The 27251-nt window shown below is 36.0% G+C and overlaps 1 protein-coding gene across 7 annotated transcripts in view; it reads left to right on the forward strand.

Moving 5' to 3' along the window:
• The window catches only part of LOC120525468 (nesprin-1-like), a 305232-nt gene that overhangs the window by 228660 nt on the left and 49321 nt on the right, over nt 1-27251 (forward strand). For all 7 annotated transcript variants that reach the window (XM_039747791.1, XM_039747789.1, XM_039747790.1 and 4 more), the window contains 15 exons: nt 69-224; nt 1795-1965; nt 2273-2406; nt 3306-3510; nt 5253-5435; nt 10809-10955; nt 11112-11266; nt 12538-12685; nt 13356-13450; nt 13651-13885; nt 14303-14497; nt 16588-16713; nt 18898-19053; nt 22752-22910; nt 24716-24882. In XM_039747791.1, the coding sequence (XP_039603725.1) occupies nt 69-224; nt 1795-1965; nt 2273-2406; nt 3306-3510; nt 5253-5435; nt 10809-10955; nt 11112-11266; nt 12538-12685; nt 13356-13450; nt 13651-13885; nt 14303-14497; nt 16588-16713; nt 18898-19053; nt 22752-22910; nt 24716-24882 (2432 nt within the window). The remainder of the gene's footprint in view (nt 1-68; nt 225-1794; nt 1966-2272; nt 2407-3305; nt 3511-5252; nt 5436-10808; nt 10956-11111; nt 11267-12537; nt 12686-13355; nt 13451-13650; nt 13886-14302; nt 14498-16587; nt 16714-18897; nt 19054-22751; nt 22911-24715; nt 24883-27251) is intronic.

The following is a 27251-nucleotide window of genomic DNA, read 5'->3' on the forward strand; positions in this document are numbered from 1 at the left end:
GGGCTAAAAATAATGAACATAATTGCATCAAGAGGAATATGAACTCTGTGTTTTATCTTATATGCTAGGAGCTTGAGGAGATGATTAGAGTGAAGGAGCGAGATGTGGAGAAAGTGGAAGAGAGAGGCTACACACTGATACAAAACAAGAAAGAAGGTGCCTGTACCGTTGTAATGGAAACATTACAAGGGGTCAATCATAGCTGGGCTAACCTGGACCACTTGGTAATTCTTCTTCTATTTATATGTCTTCATTTCCTAATAACAATGGGGGTTTTATTTGTACATTGGAACTTCTGTATGTCTGACTTTTGGTAAACATGAACAGATAAAGTAAATCAAAAGCAATCACACTTCTTGCTTAACCCTGATTGCCATCTGAAAGAAGCTGGTAGTCTGAATTCTTCTCAGCCCATAGTCAAAATGTCATTCTCTGCTTGTCATCTCAAGTTTTGACTTTTAAAAACGAGCTTTCCTGAATAATTCAGAGTTGCTTGATCTTAAAATGTATTGTCCAGCACCCTGCTTTTGTCCCTACACAAAATAAAGGCTGCAGTGATGCCATAATAATAGGAATATTGTTAATATTTATTGAAAATTATTAGTAAAATTTGGAAGTTGAGTGCAGTGTCCTTTGTGTTAGTGAAAAGTTCAAAAATGGTTGTTTTAGTAAGTTTGCCAGTGTTATTATATTTCCTAACTTAAACTAAACTAAAATAACTGAAAATTTACACATTCCAATCTAACTCATCTAGGCATCTATTCATCCATTCATAAACTCACTCAATTCAGTGCAGGGTCAAGGAGGCCAAAGTCTGTAACTAAATGTGCAAAGCCAGAACCAGCCTTGGGTGAAGCACCAGTTCATCACAGGTCAAATACCTGAATGTCCATATTCACTCATTCTGGTCCAGTATAAAGTTCCCATTTACTTTAACATGTATTTGTTGGGGATGTTGTAGGAAGTTTCAACCCCCACAAACTCCAGGAGAATGATCAAATTATGTACAGGCAGCAACAGGGCATATATTTGAACTTAGGACTATGGACTGTGAAGATGCATAACTAACCACCACATTACTATGCCTTCCCAGAAAAAATATACTATGCAACAAAATATACTATGCAAAAGTAAAGAAAATAAAACTGCTTTTGTAAATATAAAATAAATATAGCAGGATTAAAAATAAATATAGCAGGATTAAAGCAGGTTTACTAAGTTAGATATGGCTTTAAGTGGTGTAATGAACCTAAAGAGAACTGGAAAAAAGACTGTATACCAAAATTGCCAATAGTCCATTTAATACTAGAGTATCAAAAAAAAAAGTAGTAACATATGCAAGGACACTGCAGTTTTGCCTTTTGCACAGTACTGCTCAATAAATCTCATTCATCCAAATAATGAATACAGGCAACAGTGTCCATTTCAGAGGTAACTTTAAAGGGGTTAATGGTGAAAGTAGCTATGGCCGGAAAGGTAGGCAGAATCAGCTGGGGTCACAGAGCTTCTTCTCGGTGTTGGACTTCAGGACTGTAAAAGAAGCAGACATAAACAAGACCCTTCTGGACTACGCTATAACACTGTCCCATGATCCTTTATGTGTAGTCCTGCTAGACTCATTCGGACAATCATTCATAATGGACAAAAAAAATCAATCATAGAGAATTGTCCATTGGATAGCAATGTCTGCAATTGAAAATTTCCTATTTAGTCTTGTGCAGTTTTAGGGAATGCTTATCTATTTTTTAATAAAATACAGATCAAAGTTAATAATCTTTTATTAATGCATTTCAGATTGGACAGCTAAAGATAAGTTTAAAATCAGTCTTGGACCAATGGAACATTTATAAAAAGACACTTGAAGAAATCAATGGTTACTTAATGGAAGGAAGGTACTCCTTGTCTCGATTCCGCCTGCTGACTGGTTCTTTGGAAGCTGTCCAGATTCAAGTGGGCAACTTACAGGTATATTACTGTGTTCTTCCAAAAAGTGTATCACTGCTTAAAGAAAGATTTTTACAGCAAATTTTAAAACTATGCTAATAATATTACCATGTACAGGAAATCTGTACTAAAATGAATCTATGATGCCAGATTTTCATGCAATAAATAAAAATTAATAAAATATAATACATAAAGTGAAATGCAGATGATCATTCTTAAGTTGTTTTGCTACTTAAATATGATTTGATAATTTTATTATAAACAGCCTTTTTGAGTTTCTTGAGAACATCGGACATATAATTAAAAAATAATTTGTGTCATCTGACAGAATCTACTGGATGATCTTGAAAAAAAGGAAAACATCAAAAGGAAGTTTGGGTCTGTGACTCATCAGCTGCTCAAAGAGTGTCACATATCTGTTGCTGACTCCTTAAACAATGCACTCAAGGATGTTGAATTGAGGTGAGCTTTACGGACAGGGCTATAGACTCTCCCACCAGTACTTGGCACAAAGCAGGAAACATCTCTGGACAAGGTGCCAGAACATCATAGGAGCAGCACACAGAATCAATTTTCAGTCACCAGTTAAACTATCTAGCACATCTTTGAGGAGACACATTAAGAATGTGCTGACTTTAAATATGCAACTACAACAGCTCGAGATTTGAACACAGAATACATGATCACTGAGGTAGCATAACTTAACCACTGTACCACTCGAGTTTGATTCTTTAATCGCTGCTTTAATATCTTCTTTAGTATATACAGTCAGATTAAACTGTGCTGTAGGTTCAAGTAGAGCTAGCAACATTAACTTCTGAATAGCCTACTTTGCTGCTACTATGTGGCTTCCTCATTTGATTCATGTTGCAGACATAAAAAATTAGTATACTGAGTATAGGAGTATAGTCATTTGCTATTTTTAGAATATTTATTTATTGCAATGATTTAGTAGACATGTTAGTTTCATATGAAAAAAAACTGAAAGCATTTCAAATCATCTATTAGTCATTGTGATGTGTGTTCATACCATAAGTGTTTATCTATCTATCTATCTATCTATCTATCTATCTATCTATCTATCTATCTATCTATCTATCTATCTATCTATCTATCTATCTATCTATCTACTTGCTGACTTGAATGGGTTGGTGTGTATGTACATGTGCATGTAGTGTATTGTTTTTCTTGTTCTAATGATTATTGTTCTCCTAAGTGATGGACAGACTCTGTAAGGATTTTAATTGGCTATAAAATATTATTATGGCTCAATGATGGAACTTGTTTTGATTCATTTTGCACCACCTGTTTCTGTACAGTGATGCATACTGACAGATGTCTGCACAATCCTTTCGCCATAGGTGGACATGCCTGCTTGTGGACATTTCAGAGCAGCTTCATACAAGCAAAGCCTTACTTAAGCTGTGGCAACGATACAAGGAATATTATAACCAAAGCTCTTCATCAGTCCTACAGCAGGAAGAACTTGCTAATGAGCTGTTGAAAAAAGCCACCGGCAAAGACATTTCTGATGAAGAGATTTCCAGTTGGATCCAGGATTGTAATGTTAGTGACACATAAATATGTACAATATAGTTTTAATATTTTGCATTATTTTATTATTGTAAAGAAAAAGCCTGGCACAGTGTCTTAATGTACTTCTGAGTATAGATTTTCAAGCCTTTTCTAAGCACATGCAGTATTAGATTTTATTAGTTAAAGGTGAAAAACTCAGTGTCCATGTACTGCAACAGAGGAGATGGCAGAATGAGTTAATATTATTCACAGATTAGGAGATGAAACATTCAGTAGGTGAGATAGAGCTTACAGTCAAAAATTCTTAACATAAGGTCAAACCAGAAGGTCAGAAATGACCGTCATCCTAGCCAAAACACTAACCATAAATCAAAAGCTGAAGTACACTTAAATGTCCTATCTCCCTAAAAGATTACTCACAAACATACAATGGACATTACCCATAGTATGCCACAATCCCAAACAGGACATGATTATGACATCAGGCCATGAGAACTTGCAGTCACATGGTGGCAACAGTCCAAGCAACTATAAACAATGTAGCTGTAGCCATGACAAAACACACAGAATGGTGTAGTACATGAAATATATTTAATAAATATAATAAGAAAATAATAAGTTCAAATTGAAAAGAAAATTATAAAATACACACAAAATAAAACTCTAAAACTCAAATTCAAAATAATCCAAGCCAAGTAAACAGATTGTTAAATTAGTTGCCATATTGTTCAGATTTCTTTGATTGTCCATCCATCCATCCACCCATTTTTGAACCAGCTTAAAGTAAGCATATCCTTCTATATAAAAGCGGTCGGGATTGTCCTTCTGTCCCGTGAGTGCTACACAGGCGCGGAGTTTCACACACTCCCCGTCCATTTTGCAATGCACAATGAGATTTGTAGTTTCATTTTTCCAGGTAAAAGATGATTTTCTACTCCAGACTGTGCGATATCTTCTTCTTCTTTCTTACTATATAAAAGCAGTCGGGATTGTCCTTCCGTCCCGTGAGTTGAAAGCGTAGCGGTGTTCCGCTTATCACAGACTTACTACTTGCAGCTTGTGGTACGAAGCAACATGATGTGAGCAGAGTTCTGGTGCTCCCATCGTTCCCTTGCTTTTGTGCGCGATGCGCTGGAAAAATAGACAAAATTATGTCTCTGGAAATAATTAATGTTGATGAAGTACAAATGCCTCACCGCGTAGTAAATATCAGGGGAGTTCAAAAGGGCGACCTAAATATAGAAAAAAAGTTTAAATTTCATCACAAAAATAACAGAAACTATGAGTATTAAAGTAATACCGCTCAAATGCAATATAACCAAATTAATGAGTTTGTATAAAATATCAAATTGATCTACATATTGAATTGCCTTAAGAAGTGGTCAACTTAAAAGTCGGTCGCCTTAAAAGGCAGGTCAGCATAGTTTTTATACTAAAAGTTAAAGCTTTTAGAACATGCCAATCAATATACCCAGTCAAAATAAGGTGGATGCACATAAATATCCAGTTCATTTTATAACAGGACTCCAAAGAGGTTATTGGTGAATATTTGATTTAGAAATCTCAGTAGAATGTAAACCATTCCAATAACTAACAATTTTGTTGTAATTTCTGCTTAAGTGCTTATAGTTACAATACTGTATATTTTAATCTACATAATTTTAATTTATGTAGAAGTCATCAGGAGAAAGTTAAGCAGGTAGTCTTGTTTCAGTTTTAATTAATGCATCTTCCACTGTATTATAACTGTATCACTGTATGATTGTCTACAGGATTTCCTGAGATCCCAGAATGCAGTGCAGGAATCCCTCGGTGTTCTCCATGAACTTGGTGAACAGCTGAAACAGCAGGTTGACTCATCTGCTGTTGCTGCCATTCAGTCTGATCCCCTCTCCTTAACACAGCGCTTAACAGTACTGGAGCAGGCTCTGATCCGGCAGAAGGGAATTCTCCAGGTAGGTGTACCCTGGAAATTGCCTGCTACATCACCTCTGTTGTTACCTGCAGTAAACAGATGAATGTTCTGTTTGATGCCCACTAAGCTTCTGTATCAAGCTGTGATTGCTCTTAAGTCTACTTTTCATTTGCTTGTATTCAAGGTTTCTTTGGGCATCGCAACCCTTTCTCTGATTATGTAGCAGACTATTTGTGTAAACTGTTGTTAAAGTTTGTGATGCATAGAAGTTGAAAGCAGTGCTGATCAATGACTCAAAAATACTGTCAATAGCACAGGAGTAAGTTGCAGTTATTGACGGTTCTGCTAGGTATCATATGCCTACAGCCTTGTTAATCAGTCTGCAGAGTGGCATCATGCTGATTTCATTGAATGCTGATTTAATTTATTCTATAACTAGCAGAATACCCGCGCTTCGCAGCGGAGAAGTAGTGTGTTAAAGAAGGTACGAAAAAGAAAAGGAAAAATTTTAAAAATAACGTAACATGATTTGTTAATGTAATTGTTTTGTCATTGATATGAGTGTTGTTCTCATCTCTCTATCTATATATATATCTATATATCTATATATATATATATATATATATGTTGTTCTCATATCTATCTATATATATATATCTCTATCTATATATTATCTCTATATATATATATATATATATATATATATACCAGCTTGGAGCGGGGAAGTAGTGTGTTAAAGAAGTTATGAAAAAGAAAAGGAAACATTTTAAAAATAATATAACATGATTGTCAAAGTAATTGTTTTGTGTATTTGGCGGCAGCGTCACAAAGTTTTTTTTCGTCTAGCTGCATCAGAAAATGTACTACGACGTCTGACACGCCTCCTTTTTACTGTTTTCTCACAGCTTGGATTGCTGCTGTCATATATATACACACACACACACACACACATATATACACATACATATCTTCATATCTACATATCTATATACATACCTACATATACACATATATATATATACATACCTATCTACATCATATATACACACACATACATACATACACACACACAAATTATATATATGTGTGTAATGTAGATAGGGGTGTGTGTGTATATATATATACACACATACATACATATATATACACATACATATACTTGTGTGTATAGCTTTTATATATGTGTGTGTATAGCTTTGGTCACTGAGTGCAAGGGAGAAATAATAAAATATAGTCTATAAGTTATTAAACAGTAAAACATTAACGCTTTTAAGAAGTACAGGTACATTGAGCACTACTGGAGTGGTTGGGTAAACTACATTTTAAAGACTGTGTTTTAAAACTGTGTAACACAACAGGTAAGTAACTAACAGCAGCTAAAATATATATGGATCATCTCTCGGTAGTAGATCCCTTTTGAAAGGCGCTACACGACGGCTGTGGTATAGAAATTACATTTTCTATGTGAACGCTCAAATTTGTGCCTCTGGTAATGTGCCTTACCGGCATTTAAAGAAAATTAGTTTTGTGTCCTCTGCAGTGTTAAGCGAGAAAGGCTTTGGTTTGGGATAAAAGGAAAAAAGTGTAAAGAAAGGAAAGTTGCCTTTTTCTTTTATATAGTATAGAGAGATGTGTTCGCTGATGTTATGATCGCCTTTTGACAGTGGCGGTGGGTCTTGTGTAGACTGGTGAGACGCCCTCGCCATTAATCGGCTGTGATGGCACTGTCAGTCCTCTACTGTGCGTGTCTTCATAATCCGGGTGAGAACCTCATAATCGATATCGTGCAAAAGAAAGTGTGAATCGCCTTAATATTATTTTGCCGTGGTGTAGAAAAGGGGTCCCGTGTTTGCACTTGTCTGGGCTATAGCGCAGGGGAGGATGAAAAAATTAAAAGTGCTCACTTTGACTTAAGGCAGAAGCGCAGTCAGTGTCTCAAAGGCGGCACAGCTATGCACGCGCTGGCTGCTTGACTTTTGCAGGGCAGGAGACCACAGTTTTGCAGACACGTTCATGATATCAAAAGTCTCAGCGCTCTTTGGAGGTCATTCATATATTATATGATATATATGTATATATATATATATATATATATCAAAATACCCGCCTCGCAGCGAGAAGTAGTGTGTTAAAGAAGTAATGAAAAGAAAAGGAAACATTTTAATAATAACGTAACATGATTGACATTGTCATGAGTGTTGCTGTCATATATATGCCTGCCTAAATAAGTCACCCTCGCTTTGCTCTTACTTTATTTACCGCTCATTTAATCACGGCTAGTGGCGGAAAAATTATAAAATGGAAGGAGGATGGCTTTACCAAAACAATTATTGATGGCGAATCGATTATTCATAAAGCTTGAATTGGTGATGTTTTTCTGTGTTAACCTCATATTTTTCATACTTCTTCTCAAACTAAGGTGGTGCGAGGGTAAAATGAATCGGGATGCGCTGATCAAAGTAATCGTGTACCAGGAAATCATGCATTGACAAAGCTCCCTGTGCTTGTAATGCAAAGTGTGATTAAATGCATTATTTTTAAGCGTTATGGAGCACATGCATCAAGCTTCTCAGCTGTGCTTGTGCTAAGAAAAGGAAAGATTTTAAAAATAACGAACACGATTGTCAATGTAACCTTTTGTAAGTAGTGCCTGGAGGATTCAGTGTGGAGAAACTCTAGAGACAGCGTGTGTATTAACTTGTGGATTTTTCTGTGAGTATTTGGTGGCAGTCTGACCAAGTTGCTTCGGAAGACGGCGTTAGCTGCAGAGCTCAGCTCAGAGCCAAATGAGATGAATGGGAGGGGAGATGATGACGTGACTCCCCCACCCGCCTTAACTGTCAATCCCCCACAAACACAGTCTCGGAATTTGCATAAGCACACCCCTTCACCTACAATTTTAACTTAGTTATAAAGTGATCAAAACTCGCTTATATCCTCGTCCTCTCATTAAACTTGTATCCCGCATTACCTGTGGGCATGTGAAACGCCAGCGGTAGCCTGTCTATGAACTTAATTTAAAGTTTAGGTTTACACCTTGCTTTCTTTCCGAGGTAGCAGCAGTCATGAATATGGTAGTATATGTCACTCGCTCGCTTCTTATTGTTTCGCTGCCTTCTCAATTATATAATGCATGTTTTCTTAAGCGCTTTTTGTTGGTCTTCCTGGTTTTCTACGCACTGCGTTGACAGTCAGTTCACGTGATTACGTGAGAGGCGTGATGATGTCACACGAAACTCCGCCCCCCCACGTCATTGCCAGCTCAACTCCATTACAGTTAATGGAGAAAAATACCTTCCAGTTATGACCATTAGGCATAGAATTTCGAAATGAAACCTGCCCAACTTTTGTAAGTAAGCTGTAAGGAATGAGCCTGCCAAATTTCAGCCTTCTACCTACACGGGAAGTTGGAGAATTAGTGATGAGTGAGTGAATGAGTGAGTGAGTGAGTGAGTGAGGGCTTTGCCTTTTATTAGTATAGATTATGCACACGACTTCGGCAGTTCTTTTCTTCAAGCCAAAAAAGCATGTCATGTCATATTTAAACATCAAGATAATGATAATCACATTTTTCAACATTGACATTCTTGTTAATAAAGAGTTTGTTCTCCGGGAACAAACTGTTAATAAGCAACATTGCATTGAACTACAGAGGCACCTGCAAGAAAGTATTAGGAAAAAAATATCCAGAGCAGTGTTGCCCTCAGAACCACCTTTTGCACTTTGACAATGCACCTGCATACACTACTGCACAATGACAATAGACCTGCACGCACCACATTGTCAGTCAAAGAGTTTTTGATCAAAAACAATGTGGCTGTTGCTTTGCACTTCCTTGATCCAGATCTTGCTTCCTGTGATGTCTTTCTTCACAAAATTATAATTGAGACACTAAGGGAAGACAATTTGCTACTTTGGAACAAATCCAGGAAAAAAAATCATAGCAGGCTCTAGAAAGGGAAACAAAAGATGAGTACAGGAAATGTGTCCAGTAATGGAAGACACACAGAGGCAAGTGTGTAGGTAGTATTTTGACCATGACTAAAATGGAATTACTGTAAGTTGCATAATAAAGGTATTTTTAACAATTAAGGGAATTTGGAGTAAACAAACCAAAATATTGACTGCCAGTCTTGAAGGCACTAAAAATAATTATTTACTTCTAAGGTGAAAATGCTGTGTAGCTGTTCATATATCTTAACTAGCTGTGGTGGATTGATACCTCCAATGAAGTCCATGCCTCCATAAAAAGAAAACCAGTATCTGATTACAGTGATCCCTCGCTATATCGCGCTTCGACTTTTGCAGCTTCAATCCATTGCGGATTTTAAATGTAAGCATATCTAAATAAATATCACAGATTTTTCGCTGGTTCGCGGATTTCTGCGGACAATGGGTCTTTCAATTTATGTTACATGCTTCCTCAGTTTGTTAGCCCAGTTGATTTCATACAAGGGACGCTATTGGCGGATGGCTGAGAAGCTACCCAATCAGAGCGCGTATTACATATTAAATAAAACTCCTCAATGATATACGATATGCTTCCGGCGCGCTGCTTTGCACACTTAAAAGCTCTAACAGCCCGTATTGATTTTTCATTGTTTGCTTTTCTCTGTCTCTTTCACTCTCTCTGAGAAATACAGGCAGATGCTTATCCATCATGCAATACCATCAGGGAGGCGTATGATTGGCCCCATTATCTGCTCCTGACGGAGGGGGTGTGAGCAGAGGGGCTGTTTGCACAGTGGCTGTTTGCTTAGAAGATACGGACGCGCCTGTAAAAAAATGCTGAAAGGCTACCTTCAGATTGCTTACTTCATTGCGCCTCTTTATCGCGGTGCTTGCATACTTAAAAGCGCAACAGCCCTATTGATTTTTGATTGTTTACTTTACTCTCTCTCTCTGACATTCTCCGCTCCTGACGCGCACCTTGAAGAGGAAGATATGTTTGCATTCTTTTAATTGTGAGAAAGAACTGTCATCTCTGTCTTGTCATGGAGCACAGTTTAAACTTTTGACTAAAGGGTGTTATTTCATGTCTAGAGGACTCTAATAATGTTCAAAAACGTATTTAGAAGGGCGTAAACAGATTTTCAATGCTCTAACTGTGAAAATATTAGATTTATAAATAAAGAATCCTACTTCTTGGAAATTCATTTATCTGTCTGGAGCGGATCAACCGCTATAAATGAGGGTTTACTGTATAACTGTGTGGAGAATATTTATAAACAGTGTGGGAGAGTTTCTAAGAGCTTAAAATATATAAAAATAACCATACAAACATATGGTTTCTACTTCGCGGATTTTCACCTATAGCGGGGGGTTCTGGAATGCAACCCCCTGCGATCGAGGAGGGATTACTGTAAATCATTCTGGGAGGACGTTTACACCTAGATGTGTTTTTGTTGAACAGGCTGGTGTTCTGGACTATGAGACATTTAACAAACAGCTGCAAGAACTTGAGAATTGGATAACAGAGGCTCAAGATATTCTGAAAGACCAGGATCCCAACTGTTCATCTGATCTGTCTATTATAGAGGACAGAATGGAGGAACTCAAGGTGAGGGTCTAATTTATCATGGACAGGCACTGCATTTTCAGTCTAAATTAGCTGATTATAGCCCATTGTTCACTCATTTGTTCACTCATTTATGGTGCATCTGAAGATTAATAATCATCATCTTAGATCATTCAGTTTTAAATTAATTAATTTCAGAGGCAAATGCTTAAGTTTAGCAGCATGGCACCAGATTTGGAACGCTTGAATGAGCTTGGCTACAGGTTGCCACTGAACGACAAGGAGATTAAAAGAATGCAGACCTTAAACAGGAGCTGGTCAGTGACCTCCGCACAAACCACTGAACGATTTAGGTAAGAAAAATTCAGATTGAATTGCCTTTCTGACATTTTCACTATTTTTTAATTCATCATTTTTACCTAAAGTAACACATACAATATGGATGCAGATGCTCTAATTTGCCATGAAGAAACTGTGGTGTCTGTTGACAAGATCTCTTTGACACACCAAATCTTTATTGACTTCTTTCAACTGTTTGGTTTACTCTCTTGCATTGTGTCAACAAACTGCATTGTCATTGCCTAATAAGTTGTTTGTCCATTGCAGAACACTACTCTTATTATCTCCACTGATTCAATAGGGTTTGGATAATGAAAAGACAATTTAACATACTTTATCTTTCCTTTAAAGCCCAATTAAAAAAATAAAAATGCTGTATGTGTTTCCATAACCTGGGCCACGTGTATGGATTCACAGTTTGGACACCTTTAACAAAACAGTTAAACATTAAAAGAAAAATCTAATTTCCAAGAAGAAATACGTTGTTTATTTTATTGAGTTTGCATAGTAGTTAGGCCCGGCTGCTCACAGCACCATGACACTGGCTTGGAACCACAGGTCCAGCTACTCTCTGTGTAGATGTAGCACATTTCTCTGTGTAATCCGTTTTTTAATGTGCATCTGATTGACTTGAGATAGGGGTTAATTGCCGATTCTAAATTTAAACATATCCATGAACATGGATCAGTACCTGATTGTGACTTGTGATGGACTGGCCGCCCATCCAGGATTGGTTCTCGTACCGGGTGAAGTTCTTGTCCCCTGCAAACTTGCCAATTTTACACTCAGAGTTGCACTGGTACAAGCAACCTTTTCATGTGAAACCTATAATGTGTTTTTCCGGCAGTGATTAGAAAATTCTGTTTCTTCATTTTTTTTGAAGTTAAAAAAAAATGTTTAGATAAAAAGGTCTACTGTTTGGTGAATTGTCTTTATTTTTGAACAGTGTATTTAATATTTGAAGTACTGTTTTCAAGCATTATACAAAATAACCTGGCATAAAAATAAAATCTTCTTAGCTTCAAACAGATGTTGTGTATCGGACATCAACAGATTCCAACATCATTGGTATTTGGCACAATACAGCATCAACTATTGTATTTAGTTAAGAACAAAAATGAATGGTGTAAAACTTGATCAAATAATGTAAGACGTTTGTCTGCTTCGCATGTTTGTAACCCAACAGGATCACTGGGCCTAAAAGTCTTTTATATTATTTCCATTGTCTAATCTAATTGACATAGCCAAACTTGTTAATTATGCATTTCTTTGTCACTGCTACCAGTAAACTGCAGGCTTTTCTATTGCAACACCAAACATTCCTGGAGAAATGTGAGACTTGGATGCAGTTCCTTATGCAGACAGAAGAGAAACTGGCTGTGGAAATATCCGGAAACTTTCAAAGTCTTCTAGAGCAGCAGCGTGCACATGAGGTAAAGTAAAATAAAAAATAAATATATATATAATATATATATAATATAATCTTGGATATTAGGATTATTTTCTAAGGGTTCTATTAATCTGATTTTCCTTACTATGCTTCTGAAAGTAGCAAAGTACTGAAAAATGGAGTGCATAGTCCAGTAGTAGTCATATACATTATATCATACTTTTTCATCTTAATCAGTTTTGAGCTACTGAAAATCATGATGAGCCACATAACCCGAAGTCAGCTGAACAAAGCATTTGACTATTGAATGATAATGATGTGTAATAAGAGATTAATTCATAATGCTTATACTGTTATGTGTCAGTAGGCATTGTGGCATAGTGGTTAAGGCTTTGGACTTCAAACTGTGAGGTTGGGGGTTCAAATCCCATTACTAAAACTGTGTAACCCATGAGCAACTCACTTCACCTTCCTGTGCTCTAATTAGGAAAAAAAGGAATTGTAACCAACTGTATCTCTTAAATGATGTTTGTTACCTTAGATAAAGATATTACATTACATTACATAATTACATAATTACATTGGTTCTATATTCTTTTATTTCTCAGTGTAGAAACAGACTCTACAGTAGTCATGAGGACAATTCTTGTGTAAGCATATGTTATTGTAAAAGTTGAGGAACCCATTTCATTAGATATAATGCCTTTTTACAGTTGTTTCAAGCTGAGATGTTCAGTCGGCAACAGATTCTGCATTCTATCATCAGTGATGGACACCGCCTTCTAGAACAAGGGCAAGTAGATGACAGGTAAAATTATACATTTCTAATTTTTTGTTATTTTTTAAATTAGGAATAAATACTCTGAGGTTGTGATTTGAAGTTTCAGTTATGCTTATTACAACTCTTTTAAATTGTAGTTTACAGGTCAGGGTACTTTTTAAATATGCTGATTTAATATGGTCTTTTCATTATAATATGGATCAATTATTGCAACTTTTTTTGCTCAGAGATGAATTTAACCTGAAATTGGCTCTGCTGAGTAACCAGTGGCAAGGAGTAATTCGCAGAGCTCAGCAGAGGAGGGGAATCATTGACAGCTTAATTCGCCAATGGCAGCGATATAGGGAGATGGCAGAAAAACTCCGGAAGTGGCTGCTCGAAGTGTCACACCAGAGTGAGAACAAACAAGATGGTACACCAGTGCCTCTGCAGCAGGCCAGAGCGATGCTTGATGAAATTCAGGTAGTGTCATTAGCAAATGTTAGAGTTTCAGATATCTTTGCCTTATAAAATTTCTTTATTTTAATACTTCTTTTACGTTTTGCTTATTTTTCTGTACTGCTTTTAGATGCTGGCATATAACTTTGTTCAATGTGAAGTGCTATTTGTATATATATTACAATTCATTATATTGCATTTTAAGCAATGTACCCCAGCACAGAGTTACAACTGCTATCCCTACTGTTAATTTAATGTTTGATCTTGACCAAGTCATTAATATTTGTTAAGATCTTTGGGGTGTCATGCACTACATTTTACTATTGTTTGGAAGATAAAGATGATGGATTAGTTCTAACAAATGTAACAACTTGCTTAGCCATTACATTAAATTATGAACGATCTATAAAACATGATTATACCGTTTGTTTGTTTTTTTAGCTGAAAGAAAGGGTTTTACAACGTCACCAGGGAAGCTACATCTTGACTGTGGAGGCAGGAAGACAGCTCCTGTTGTCAGCAGACACAGAAGCAGAAATGACTCTCCAAGCAGAACTAACTGATATGCAAGAACGCTGGAAGTGTGCAAACGTCCGCCTTGATGAGCGCAAGAGGGAGCTGTCCGTTTTGCTAAAGGTGAGTGCTTATTTCAGAAATGATTGAGATGGTTTGTAAAAAAAAAAAAAAATACTAACCTGCATTCCATGACAATTGTCTAATTTTCTTAAAGTAAACACCTGTTTAAGAAAAACTCTTGTAATAAAAAGAGCCAATTTTCTAAACTCCCTTATTCCTTCAAGAGTGGAAGCAAGGCGGGTGCTGAGCCTGTCCTGCATAAGGAACTGAGAAAAGCTGATCATTATACTTATTAGTAGGCGGACACCTTTACCCAAGTGGACTTACAAGATCAGTAAACATTACAACAGTTTGCATTTTTCTTTTCTTTTTTTCAATGTTGCTGCAGGGCATGTGAAATAGCTTTCTTCTCAGTTACACAGTAATTAAAACTGAACCAGTTATCTTGTCTGGCACCCTAGACATTAACTTTCACTACTGGTTTAGAAATATTTTCTAACATATGTTAAGTAATAATTGATATAGATGTATTTCCCAAATCTGAGAATGTTTTTGAAATAATACATTTATCTTTTACTGGTTACTGATTATATCAGCCTTTCAAAGGCCATGCATCTGAACTTGAGTATTTGTCCCTGAAATAAATTTATTTAAAGTGATCCGAGGTCTTCATAGATTACTATCTTATATATAGATCATAAACAAGCAAACAAAAATATTTTATACACTTCTAAATGAAAATATTATTGCCCCTGTTTAACTGTATATTATTATACAGACTATATTACCGTATGAAAAGTAAAACGTTTTACAAAAAATGCTTTACACTAATACAGGCATTTCCCATGTATACGCTGTAAAGCAAAAAATGATTTGTCATTTTTAACTCTTTATATGGAACAATTTTACATTAATAAGTTTGATTTCTATGTATATTTGAGCACATTGTTAAGCCTAAAGGGGAAACATCTCCACACTCTAGTGTATAATTGCGTGTGAACTTATTCTGGTTAGGCATTTGGTTTTTCTTTTAATAGAGACACATGGGAGTTTACAGGTGTGAGTACTCCACGAAATACACAAGTAGCTTTTACTGGTAGAAAAACGAAAAAATTGCTCCAATACATTTTATGTGAAGAGTGCTTTGCTATTAGACTCCTTGCATTCTGTTGCTGATACCAGTTTTTTTCTGGAATGTTTAGAAGTGTGCATTTCTAAGTGGTTTGGAACCCACTCATCCATATAATGTACAATGTTTTCCTGTTTTTCTTTTTTCATCTTAGTGTATAGAAGATATAAGGAGTTTCCATTGCTCCTATACTTTAATATTATTTATATTCCATGTGTACTTTTTGATGTCTATTCTGCATCATGTAAATACTGAGTTTGTTTTATAAATATATTTTTTAGGATATCAGCGCTATACAGTTTCCTTTTAGAAATGTTCATTTTTTATACGGTATCGTAGAATAAACTTTTGTCAACCATTAACTGCAGCACATCACCTGTGCACTGTGTCATACGTTTGTTAGCCACATGGTTTTGATGCACAACAAAAATCTCTCTTACAGTGACATATTGAGCAAGGACATGTTTTTTTGCTTCTTTTTTTTTAACTATAGTACTCCTCTTACAAGCTAAAGATGGGTTACAGAAACCAGAAAACATTACCCATATTTTTATTAAAAGGAGCAGTGCACTTTATTCCATTCTAAGTACAAATGAGGGCTGTTCAGTAAGCATACAGTGTCTCAGACTTTAAGATTTATTCATGAGGAGATTGAACTGTTACAGAGACTAACTGTCTGAAACTATTGTTGGGTTAAATGATCCTCTTGGCTCTACCTTTTGCTGCTGAGACGTAATTTACTCATTCTGTCATGAATACAAACATCGAAGAGGATTCTGGTCTTCTTTTATGGCCCAGGCACAGATTTTATTCTCAGTGTCTTTTCCAAGGAAATATTTAAGTTAGGTTACATTGTTTGGTTGCTGCTTTGCTGGATGAATATTAGATTAGGGTGATGTGGTGAATGCACAAATTGACAAAAAGTTTTTTATCCTCCTGTCAGCTTAAAAAGCCCCTTGTAGCATTCTTAAGTTGTAGCACTACAAAAAGCAGATGAAATGTAATTTCTTCCTTTCCTTAGAACTGGGATCGCTGTGAGAAGGGGATTAGTGATTCACTGGAGAAATTACGAGCCTTCAAGAAAAAGCTTTCCCAGCCCTTGCCTGACCATCATGATGAACTGCATGCTGAGCAGATCCGCTGCAAGGTAAAGTCTCATAGATTCTTTGTCTTCTTGTATAATTATGTTGTTAGCCATAAGTGCATGCAACTGCATTTGTTGCCTGGTTTTGATGCCCGTGTTGAGTTGTGTATGTTTTCATTAGTTGTATGTTTATAAGTAACAATTTGTTTTTTACTAGTAGCTCCATGAAATACAATTCTTTAAGCAAATTAAAGGTGGACTAAGATATTTATTATGCCTTGCCCCTCAAATCCACAGTTTAATTTTATAAGCAATAATTAATTTGTTACTGATAGATGTATAAAATTAAATTCTTAAAGGAATTTTTAGAGGGCTAAGCTATTTGTTATGACGAGCCCCCCAAAATGTACAGTTCAGTAGCAACACTCCTGACTTATCCTCTCACTACCCTGTTGTTCCAGTGTTATCCCTAAAAACAGGGGGTAAAACTTCACTTTAGGTACTGAAAAAATGTATCTATTACTCATTTATTCTTATGTAACCAGACCTTAACAAAGCCTTCTTTTAGTCTTCATATTACTTATAAAAGTATCAATAGATACTTTATTCATCTCTGTGCAGTGTGGAATATTGATATAATAGTAAAATTATTTGTTGATGTGAAGGATTTACAAGTCTTATACAAAATATGAATAAAATCAAGAGAAATGTGTCTCACTCAGTTAAACCACCTCAGACCACTTCAAACTGAAGTTTTGTTAGTAGGTTACATTGCAGTGACGAATAAATACTTTATTGATGCTTTGAAAGTGTTATGAAGACCCGAAGAAGTCTTTGTTAAGGTCTTGTTACATAATAGTAAATGTGTAATAGATGTATTTTTGCAGTACTTAAATAAAGTGTTTTCAAAGAGGGGCAGAGAAAAGCTTAACTGGAATCTGAGTACAGCCTAGACTCTTGATTCTGCACGTCCTGTCATGGCATGTCTCAAATAAAATAGGAGGGAGTGTATTGTAGTAATTAGGAGACAGTGAAAGGTAGTTTTAGTTTTTATGTGGAGTGAACTTTGTTCAGGATACACCACAACAAACCAACGGGCAGGAGTAACCTCATCCTGCTGGATGTTTAAAGATTGGAACATAAATACGACATCACAAAGTGTCATTCGAAAGATTAAAAGGTAACAAGTTTGTAATAGGATATCCATCAACTTGTTATAAGTTGATTTTTTCCAGGGTATTTATATCTGTAATATTTTAGTCACGGTTATGTGATGTTAATCTCTGCAATCTTCTGACACAGTGTTGTTCTTTACTTAAAATCTACAATTTTTTTTGTTCCATGTTTACATTTTCCTTGTGTGTAAATTTTGGTTTTTATTATTTATGATTTTTACGATAATGTATTTAAATCTGTGTATATTACTAGTATTGCTGCTGTAAATATGGCATGTGTTATGTTTAGATGTTTAAATTGTAATACCACATGGCACACATAATAGTCACCTGCAAATCATGGAGTACATGTTGACATATCGGTTTGTTATGATAATCATCGTGTTGACTTATGAGGACTTCTTCCCATATGATCCACATTGTCAGTGATGACCTTTGGGATACTGGCAGAAGAGTTTCCTGGTTCTGGTGCATTGCCCACAGAGCCAGTGAACTGCTTCCTACTAGAAAATTTGGATTAGAAGTGACGCTAATAAATAATTACCTGTACTATAAATGAAACTAGTAATGAATATGAGTAAATAATGTGATAAACATCTTTTTACAACAAAGCAATGTGTACACAATTTTAAATTGAATTTCAATAAAAGCATACCACCAATAAAGGAATACATTCAAATGTTGACTCACGTTTTCTGAAAATGATTTATTTTACAAAGTCTTTAATATGCAAAAATGAGATTTCTTTCTCTTTAATGAAATAGACAAAAATTAAAAATACTCCATCATAAAATGCACCTGAACATTATACAATGTGTACATTTTGCAACTCATTATAAGTAGGAAATCAGAACACTGTTGGTTGCGTTGCATTATAAATTAAATTAGTCAAAGTGGGTAAGAATTGTGGGAAAGCATTTGCTGTAGGGGATGAGGCAAATAGATTTAGAAATTGGATGAACACAGATCTAAATTTAGATAATTATTTCTATGTTTTCTGTAGAATACTAAAATATTTTTTTTTTTATTTATATATATATATTTTTTTATTTTGTTGTTTTTGTGATTTTAGGAATTAGAGAACACATTTGATGGTTGGACAGATGACCTGGCTCATCTCTCTGTACTGAAGGAGTCTCTATCAAGCTATATTAGTGCTGATGACCTGACAGTGCTCCAGGAGCGCATTGAGCTTTTGCAGAAGCAATGGGAAGAGCTCAGTCATCAGGTGAGACTGGAAAAATGTTAACTAGCCTGATAATTTTCATTTTCCATTATGAAATCAACAAAAAAATTACAAGATGAATAAGACTTGATTGCACATCACTTTCTGGATGTCAGAAACTGTGATGATTAACTGTTCCTCTGAGTTGTCCTCTATGTGTTTTACCTTATACTGTTAGAAACATGGGTTTTGGAGTGGAAGGAATGAGTGAAAATTAGAAACCTTTATGTGGTATAGTGGGTCCACAGCTAAACAGTTGGTCCATTTTTAAATAAAAAAAATAATTAAATAGCCGGCTCAGTCTCTGTGGGTGTGCATGCTTATGCAGCTGCAGGAGGTTGGTGTGATAATTGAGATGACGCACTCCTTTATGTGAGGGTATTTTCTGTCTTAATTGCTTTACTGGCTTTGTGCAGTTCATGACTGATGCACTGCGTCCACAGAGGCATATAAGGGAGAGCCAGCATGAGAAAAGAGAAAAGACGAATTAAGGAAGAAGTAATTAGACTGGCCAATGAGTGACAGACAGATGAAATAGAGATGGAGGTTAAATGGAAGACACAGAGACATAGAGAGAGAGAGAGTGAGAGTGCCCATGCTGCAAGGCACTTACAATATAGGACATCTGAAATCAGTCAACTAACAAAAGCAAGAAAGCTAATACCTCAGTATTGGGTTTAGGCCTCTCAGGATATTCATACCTGATGTGACAGGAATCCCTGTTCTTTAGGGCTTAATATAAAACAGGTAAGGACAATAGCAGAATTAACATTAAATATCAATTAATAATTAAAACAATATTAATGAAATAGTGATGCAAAAAAAAAAAAGCAAAATTATGTCTTATAACATAAAAAAGACAACGAATGTCAGCATTAACAAATAAAAAGAAAATAAACAAAACCCTAGATGGAAAACCTGGCCAAATCCTACTAATCACAATAGGCACAAAAAAGTGAAGCTGAATAAATATATGTGCAAACACCAAGATGAAAGAAGAATGTTTGCCTCATACAAGCTCACTTAGTCTTTAACATCCTGGCCATATTTTATGTCCACATTGCTGTGGGCTGTGGTTTCTTATGCACTATGGAGAAAAGGCCTTGTCAACGTTTAATACAGTAGTTCTGATAACACATTTAGCATATTGTTGTCGTTTAAAAAGATCCTCGGTTAGGATCACTCAGTAAAGTGAGGTGCTAACTGACAGGTGTTTATTCTTCTGAAAGTGAAACTAACTTTATCATGAAAAAAATAAAGTGTGTGTCTAGTAGAATGAGCTCGGTTATTTCAGTTTAATGTATCCGGTGTGATGCATGATAGACGACAGGAAGCTAGCAGTTAAAACGTTTAGATCAAAAGAAGGATGGCAAAGAAACAAGAAAAGGTAAGATAAATTGCCTCTAGGTTTAAAGTTTAAATGATATAGGTTGATATGTTATTTTTTAATGATTTTGACAACATCTTTATTCTTTATGTGGGAATAGTATGTTTTTTAAAGTAAATAACTAAATATATATGTATTTCCTCTCTTTATTAAGCGTAGATTGTGAGCGTAAGTCATCATTTCCTTTTAATTGCCAGTATTCCCAATGTTGTTCGTTCAGCAAGAAATAATATGTATGTTAACTTCCTGTAAACAATTGTATGTTATATGTCTGTTATAATAACCTTAAGTTGATGTGTATACTCAGTGATGTTACTAAAGTTGTTATTATACACTAGTGCACTGTTTCCTAACCTCGGTCATTGGGACACACTGTGGCTGCAGGTTTTTGTTCCAACCAGATTCCTAATCAGTTACAACACCTGATAGCATTGATCTCATTTAATTAGCTGGTATTATTTTTCTTTTATTATTATTATTTTAAAAACAGACTGGTTGGAACAAAAACCTGCAGGTTGGGAAACACTGCACTGCACTAGTTAACGATTATGCATGGTTTACCTAGTACATTCTGAGAGGCTATGGGAAGTCAAATAAAGCTTTTAGGTTTTACTAGAAGAGAGAGATGTTACAGCATTGTAAACCAAAATTCTAGAGCTGGATTAGCAAAGCTCCTTTTTTCATTGTTTATCTTTGTGTGTAATAGCATTTCTGTCCAATTATTTTAATTCATCACATTTTTTCCAGATCACACATTCATGGTTAGCAAATATGTCTACAATTTACTTGAATAAAATAAATATTTAACATCCTATCAAGTGACAAATAAGTCATGGCAGTGATGTGTGCTGTTTTAGGATGTAATAAAAGATTCCTTTTTAGCAGAGAATAAGTGTTTTAAGACTACATTACACTATTTGCAAACAGTGGTGAATTATTTTTTTAAGTGATTGTCAGCCACCCAGAGACTGTGTGAATTCTCAGGAAACCAGCACAATATACATGTCAAATACATGTCAAATATTCTGTGACCATTTCTAGAGCTAGCTATTCATGAATGATTCTGGCTTGCTTTTTTTTTGGTTCTGGGCATTTTCAGTAGTTTCCTACAAGGATTCCCTCTTGCCACTAGGAAGAAAAAGCTGAACCATGCCTGATACATCCTGTGGCATCCTGGTCAACCAGTTACAGGAGATCTTTCTTCATCTGCCAGCTTCACAGCTGCACAGAGTGTACCTTCTTCTAGCACTCCAGTACTTAAACCAGTTACTAGAGACATCCCCTCCATTACTCTATGTCTGTCTGTCTCTCCTCATACAACTCTTGGGGTTACAAGTTACTGTTTGGGACTGGTAGTGGGTATCGATGTGATTGAAGTTCATTTACTGTACATGCAGCTTTAGGAACTTATGTGTGTGTTTCTTTTAGGTTGGTCATTTAGGAATACACTTGTCCTGTTTTTTAATTAGACTACCATTGTTTTTCTATACAATCTATAAATACTTTTCATGTATTTTTGTTATTAGACAAAGTTAAACAGATTTTCAGATTTATGTAAATTATTTTACAAAGTACATTCAAAACCTTCAACATATATCTATCTTTTTTAAAATTATATTAATTATTAATTATCTGGTCAGTAAGTGTTTATTTACTTGTGAATACACTATATGAAACTGCAATTTACACAAAGGAACAAAAATGACTTGTGTGTGTATTTTAAACATTTTATGTGGGTGCAAAGCTCAAGTGTTAGTATGCTACTCTGTAATTTTTCACATAGACCTGTGGTTATTTTTTCCAAGCTTCTTGTAGAATTTACTAAGTCTTTTTTTTTATATTGGCTGCTTTTTCATTTTTTCCCTTGTCCAAGTGATCCCCCATAGCTTCCCTTATTTTGAGGTTGATGACCTGTCTAAAACTGTTCTTGTTACAAGTAGGTCTTAGTTGTGTTTATAGTATGGTCAGGCTAATCATTACCTCTTTAATTTTAACTACTGTAGATGTGGTATTGGTTAAATTTAGTAAATTCATGAAATGACTGTGGTACCTTGATGAGATATTTAATAGCCAAACCTGTATTATACTAAGCATTTCACAAGATATTAGTGTTTATTTGTATTTATATAACTCTTAATGCCCAGATACCTAGCTTTTAGATCATACTTTGCACATTATGCCTATCTGTATAATTGTGTGATATCATATTACTAAAGCTCTAAAGTACACTAAAATGTAATGTGTTTACAATACCATTTTTTTAAGTTAGTCAATGCTTGTTGCTGGTTACTGATCTTTACTTTTTAATTTGTAGCTTTCCTTGCGGTGGCAGCAGGTGAATGAGAAGCTGAATGAATGGGCCGTATTCAATGAAAAGAACAAAGAACTCTGCGAGTGGCTTACACAAATGGAAAGCAAGGTTTCTCAAAATGGTGACATTAGTATTGAAGAAATGATTGAAAAACTTAGAAAGGTAATTTACATTGACCATCATTTTCTGGTTCTATTAGCGAGGTGTTATTTTTGTTCCTTTTAGAAAGGAATGCTCAAGATGACAATGTTTAAACAGCAAACATTCAAATAGCAGCACAACCACAATTTTTCACCATTGGCTGGCTGCTTTTGTAACATGTGAGCAAAGGTTCTCATCATGGGATCTATTACAGACCCATTTAAAATTAAGACTGGGCTAAAAAAAAGCAGTATTACGAAACACTCAAGTCTGTTTTTTCTCACTGTCTTCATCTGATCTGTGACTTCAGTCAGAGTGGTGCTCTGAATGTTTAATCTGCTAAATAATTCAACTTTTGCCCACTCTGATACAATAAAAATACAACCGCAACCTCAAGTGTGGACTTTCAATGTTGTGTATGTGCTTACTCTAAAAAGAACCTTCAGGCAATTATTGGATATCTTCATCAATGCATACAAATGTAGGACTTGGCTTAACACCAATCAGATAAAGATTATCCATCAGCAACTCCAAATAAACAGCATCTCCAATACATCAGTGCCATGGTGATACTTCAGAAAGATTTCAACATTTTCCCTTACCAAAGAAATCACCTATTGCAGAAAGCTGACATGGATAAAGAGATATAACTTTGTCCCAGCTGTTAAGTCATAGCCCTTTTCTCCTTAGGAAATGGGTATTTGATGACTAAATTATCAAAATTGAAAAAAAAGGCCTTTTGCTTTCTACCAAGTAGTTATTTCAGTGTATGTAAGTGTTGTTGTGAAATGTGGACAACCCACAAGAGGCACATCAGGGATCAGGAACAGCATCTGTGCTGTGCTGGGAACATATGTGAAACCTGATGGGAGGACAGATGTACCAACAATAGTTTCTTCTCTCATTTGAAAACCATGAGCATTGAAATATGATTGTTTGCTACCAGCTTCTCTGAACTGGATGGGTTGCACAGATGCATATTTGTGACTCCCAAAAGAGGTATGCAATTTAAAGGTTATGAAGAATTACATCTCTGACAACCAACATCAGACTGACACTGATGGTGGAAAAGTTAATGGCAAAGATTCACAGCACTTCAGAGTTGTCCAATAGCATCAGGAGGCAATAGCATAAAGGAGCAGAATATATGTGTCTCTGCCCAAAACAACATGTCTGAACTGTGGCAGAGTATGGAAATTCTGCATAGGTCTCATTGACCATCTTAAGACCCCCAGATAGACTATTTTTTTTGATTGGAAGCAAACATCCTTGAGGAGAAGGGATTATCAATTAAGTGAATTCTTATATATCTAATTACAGTATGTATGTGTAGATGGTAAAAGTAACTTTGTTTTGTAAAACAGTGATTCATGTGATCTGTCCGAGGTCATCCTATTTTTTTCTTTTAATATTTAAATCATTTGCAGTTTACATTGTTACACAATGATTATTGTTGTTTTCCCACTGCTGTAGAAAACAGTGTCATTATAGAGTTAGCCCATTCATTCTGTGGGCGTTTCTCTGGGTACTGTGTTTTTCTTCTTACACTCCTAGAATTTACGTATTGTGCTAATTTATGACACTCAGTTGGTTCGAAATGAGTGAGTGTGAGTGAGACAGTGAAAGAGAGTGCCCTCTTATCCAGAGCTGGTCCCTGCCTAGTGATTGCCTGGTGCTACTAGATAGGCACCAGCTCCTCATGAACCCGGACTCAGAATAAACTGGTTCAGAAGATAGATAGAAGTTATTGAATGATAAAATTCAAAAGAAAAAAAAATGTTTAATTTTTCTCCAGTAGTCATCAATATTTTTTATTCACATTATAGGACTATCAGGAAGAAATAACAATGTCTCAAGAAAATAAGATACAGCTTGAGGAAATGGGAGAAAGGCTTGCAAAGGTCAGCCATGAGAGTAAAGCTTCGGAAATAGATTATAAACTGGGCAAGGTCAGAGATCGCTGGCAACACCTTTTAGACCTCATTGGAGCCAGGTAAGAATATTTTTAATACTCATGTATTGACTTTATTCTTAAGTATATGAAGGTGTTTTTAAAGAACGAGTTTAAGGTAGAGTAGTTTACAGTTAATAAATTAGGCATAAAGCACATTTAGAAATGTTAGCATGCAAATGTTTCCACATTTTGGATGCTGTGTCTTAAAGTGCCCTGCCCATAGACCAAAACTTTAAATGTTACAATGTTACTTTTCTTATCACAAGACCAACTCAGTGAATTAGATTGAGTGACCAAGATAAGACATAACCCATCAGGGCTGCAGATTTGTAATGAGCTTGATTGTGTGGACATTAACTACAGTGATTCCCATGTCTTAAAAGTTTTAATGAACTCATGGGCCAACCAGAGGCAAGGCAGTATAATCAGGTGACTCCATTAGTTTAAAAGTAATAGTTTACCCCAGAGGTATAAGTAATAATTCTGAAGTGGGAATCAGGTTTAAGACTTACCCATTTAAAGGAGAATGGCAATTGACTGTGAATGGTAGAAGCCATGTGATGCTTGGAGCTGCAGATTATTTTCCTTTATGTGACATCAGTTTTCTAGTCTTAAACTTGACAGTACAAATCAGTGCAAGAAAACAGCTGTCATGACTATCCCCTGCATAATTAAAGCAGGCCTAATGCAGAGATTTACAATGGTTAGTCATGATAGTGTAGTGATAAAGGTATTTTAGTTTCAAAGTGTGATGCAGATAAGTTTTAGCTTGTCACTTTGCAGTCAACTGCATGTATACAGTAATCCTTATAGATAATACAGACTTTGTGATAAACAGACAGCCCTTAACTGTTTTATGTTTCCCCCATTATTATCCACTTTAACAAATGAAACACTGCCTGCCATTGTCTGGGTAAGAAAGTGGAAAGATGGGAATGTAAAAAGTAATTACAAATTATATATTACCAACCTTTATACTTGTTGCATTTAGCACATACTGTAACTGTTGATAGTACTGAAAGCCTCTGTATACAATAGTCTTGTTTTTTTTCCCTTCTGTGATGGTGTGGGTTGGCTTCATGTTCCTGCACCCTCTGTATCATAACCAAGATGAGTCAGACAAATGAGGACACATATATCCGGACAAGTGGAGGGTGCAAAAGAGACAAAGTGCTTTTATTAAAAATCCAAAAACAAATCAGTGTCCAAATAGTGAGTGCTCCAAATTCTTTAAGTAAATAATCCATAAAAGCCGTGTTCGTGGAGGTTAAAATCCAATAAATAAAAATTCATAAAATGAGGATAAAACATGCAGAAATCTTCTCACAAAAATCCCAGTAAAACCGATGTCTCTCTGACCTATCCTATTTGTATCTCACAGCACGGAGAGACATCAACCAACAGGTGCTGACAACCTTCAGTCCTGTTCGTGTCCCTGCTGCCCATCCCATGTTGATCTTTTGCCTTGTGGGGGAGTCCTCCAGAGGATTGTTGTTGCTTTTGCTCCCGTGCTCAACAGGAGCAACCCTCAGCCCTCTCAAGTGCCAGCCACGGCACAATCCCCTCCCAGGAATTCATTCCTGTCCACCTGTTTCCTTATGTCTAGCACCAGCTCTCTCACTTCTGCCCTTCTTCTCCCTCCGTTAACCTCCGTGCTTTCTTTTGTTTCCACCTTTTCTTTTTTGCCTCCCTTATTTGCTGTGCAGGCTCCTTTTTATCTGTCCTCTCTAATTGAGTGCAGGCGTGACATGCCGCTACACCCGAGGTACATTTGAGATGCCCAACTGATCTGCCCGCCTCCCCACATGTATACAGTGCAATCAGCCTGATTCTGAGCCTGCACGCTACCCAAAACCTGATTATTTATTTAAAAAGTCGCCCTGCACCACGGACCACTTATCACACCTTCTGGTACAAAAAACCTCAAATCATAATAAAGAAGTCTATGAAAATATGACTTAGTGCCATGATAAAAATATTGAGGGAAATGCTTGATAAAAGAAAAATCTGAAATGAAAAGGTTAAATATAATAGGCAAGAACCAAACCCAGATTTATTAGTTGAAAGGCAAATGTGCTAACCATCATGTCACATTTGGGTCTGTTTCTTTATTGGTAGATCACACTGTAGGATTTCAGTCTATTTGCTATTTCTAAACTATAGTCCTGTTTTCTGACTCTACACAAGTATTTTTTCTAATCATTACTGTAAATATAAATTGAAAAAAATGCTTAGACTGGGGCAGCATGGTGGCTCATTGGGTAGCGCTGCTGCCTCGAAGTTAGGGGACCCGAGTTCGTTTCCCGGGTCCTCCCTGCGTGGAGTTTGCATGTTCTCCCCATGTCTGTGTGGGTTTCCTCCGGGAACTCCGGTTTCCTCCCACAGTCCAAAGACATGCAGGTTAAATG

The sequence above is a fragment of the Polypterus senegalus genome, chromosome 3 (assembly GCF_016835505.1).
Source record: "Polypterus senegalus isolate Bchr_013 chromosome 3, ASM1683550v1, whole genome shotgun sequence".
NCBI lineage: Eukaryota > Metazoa > Chordata > Cladistia > Polypteriformes > Polypteridae > Polypterus > Polypterus senegalus.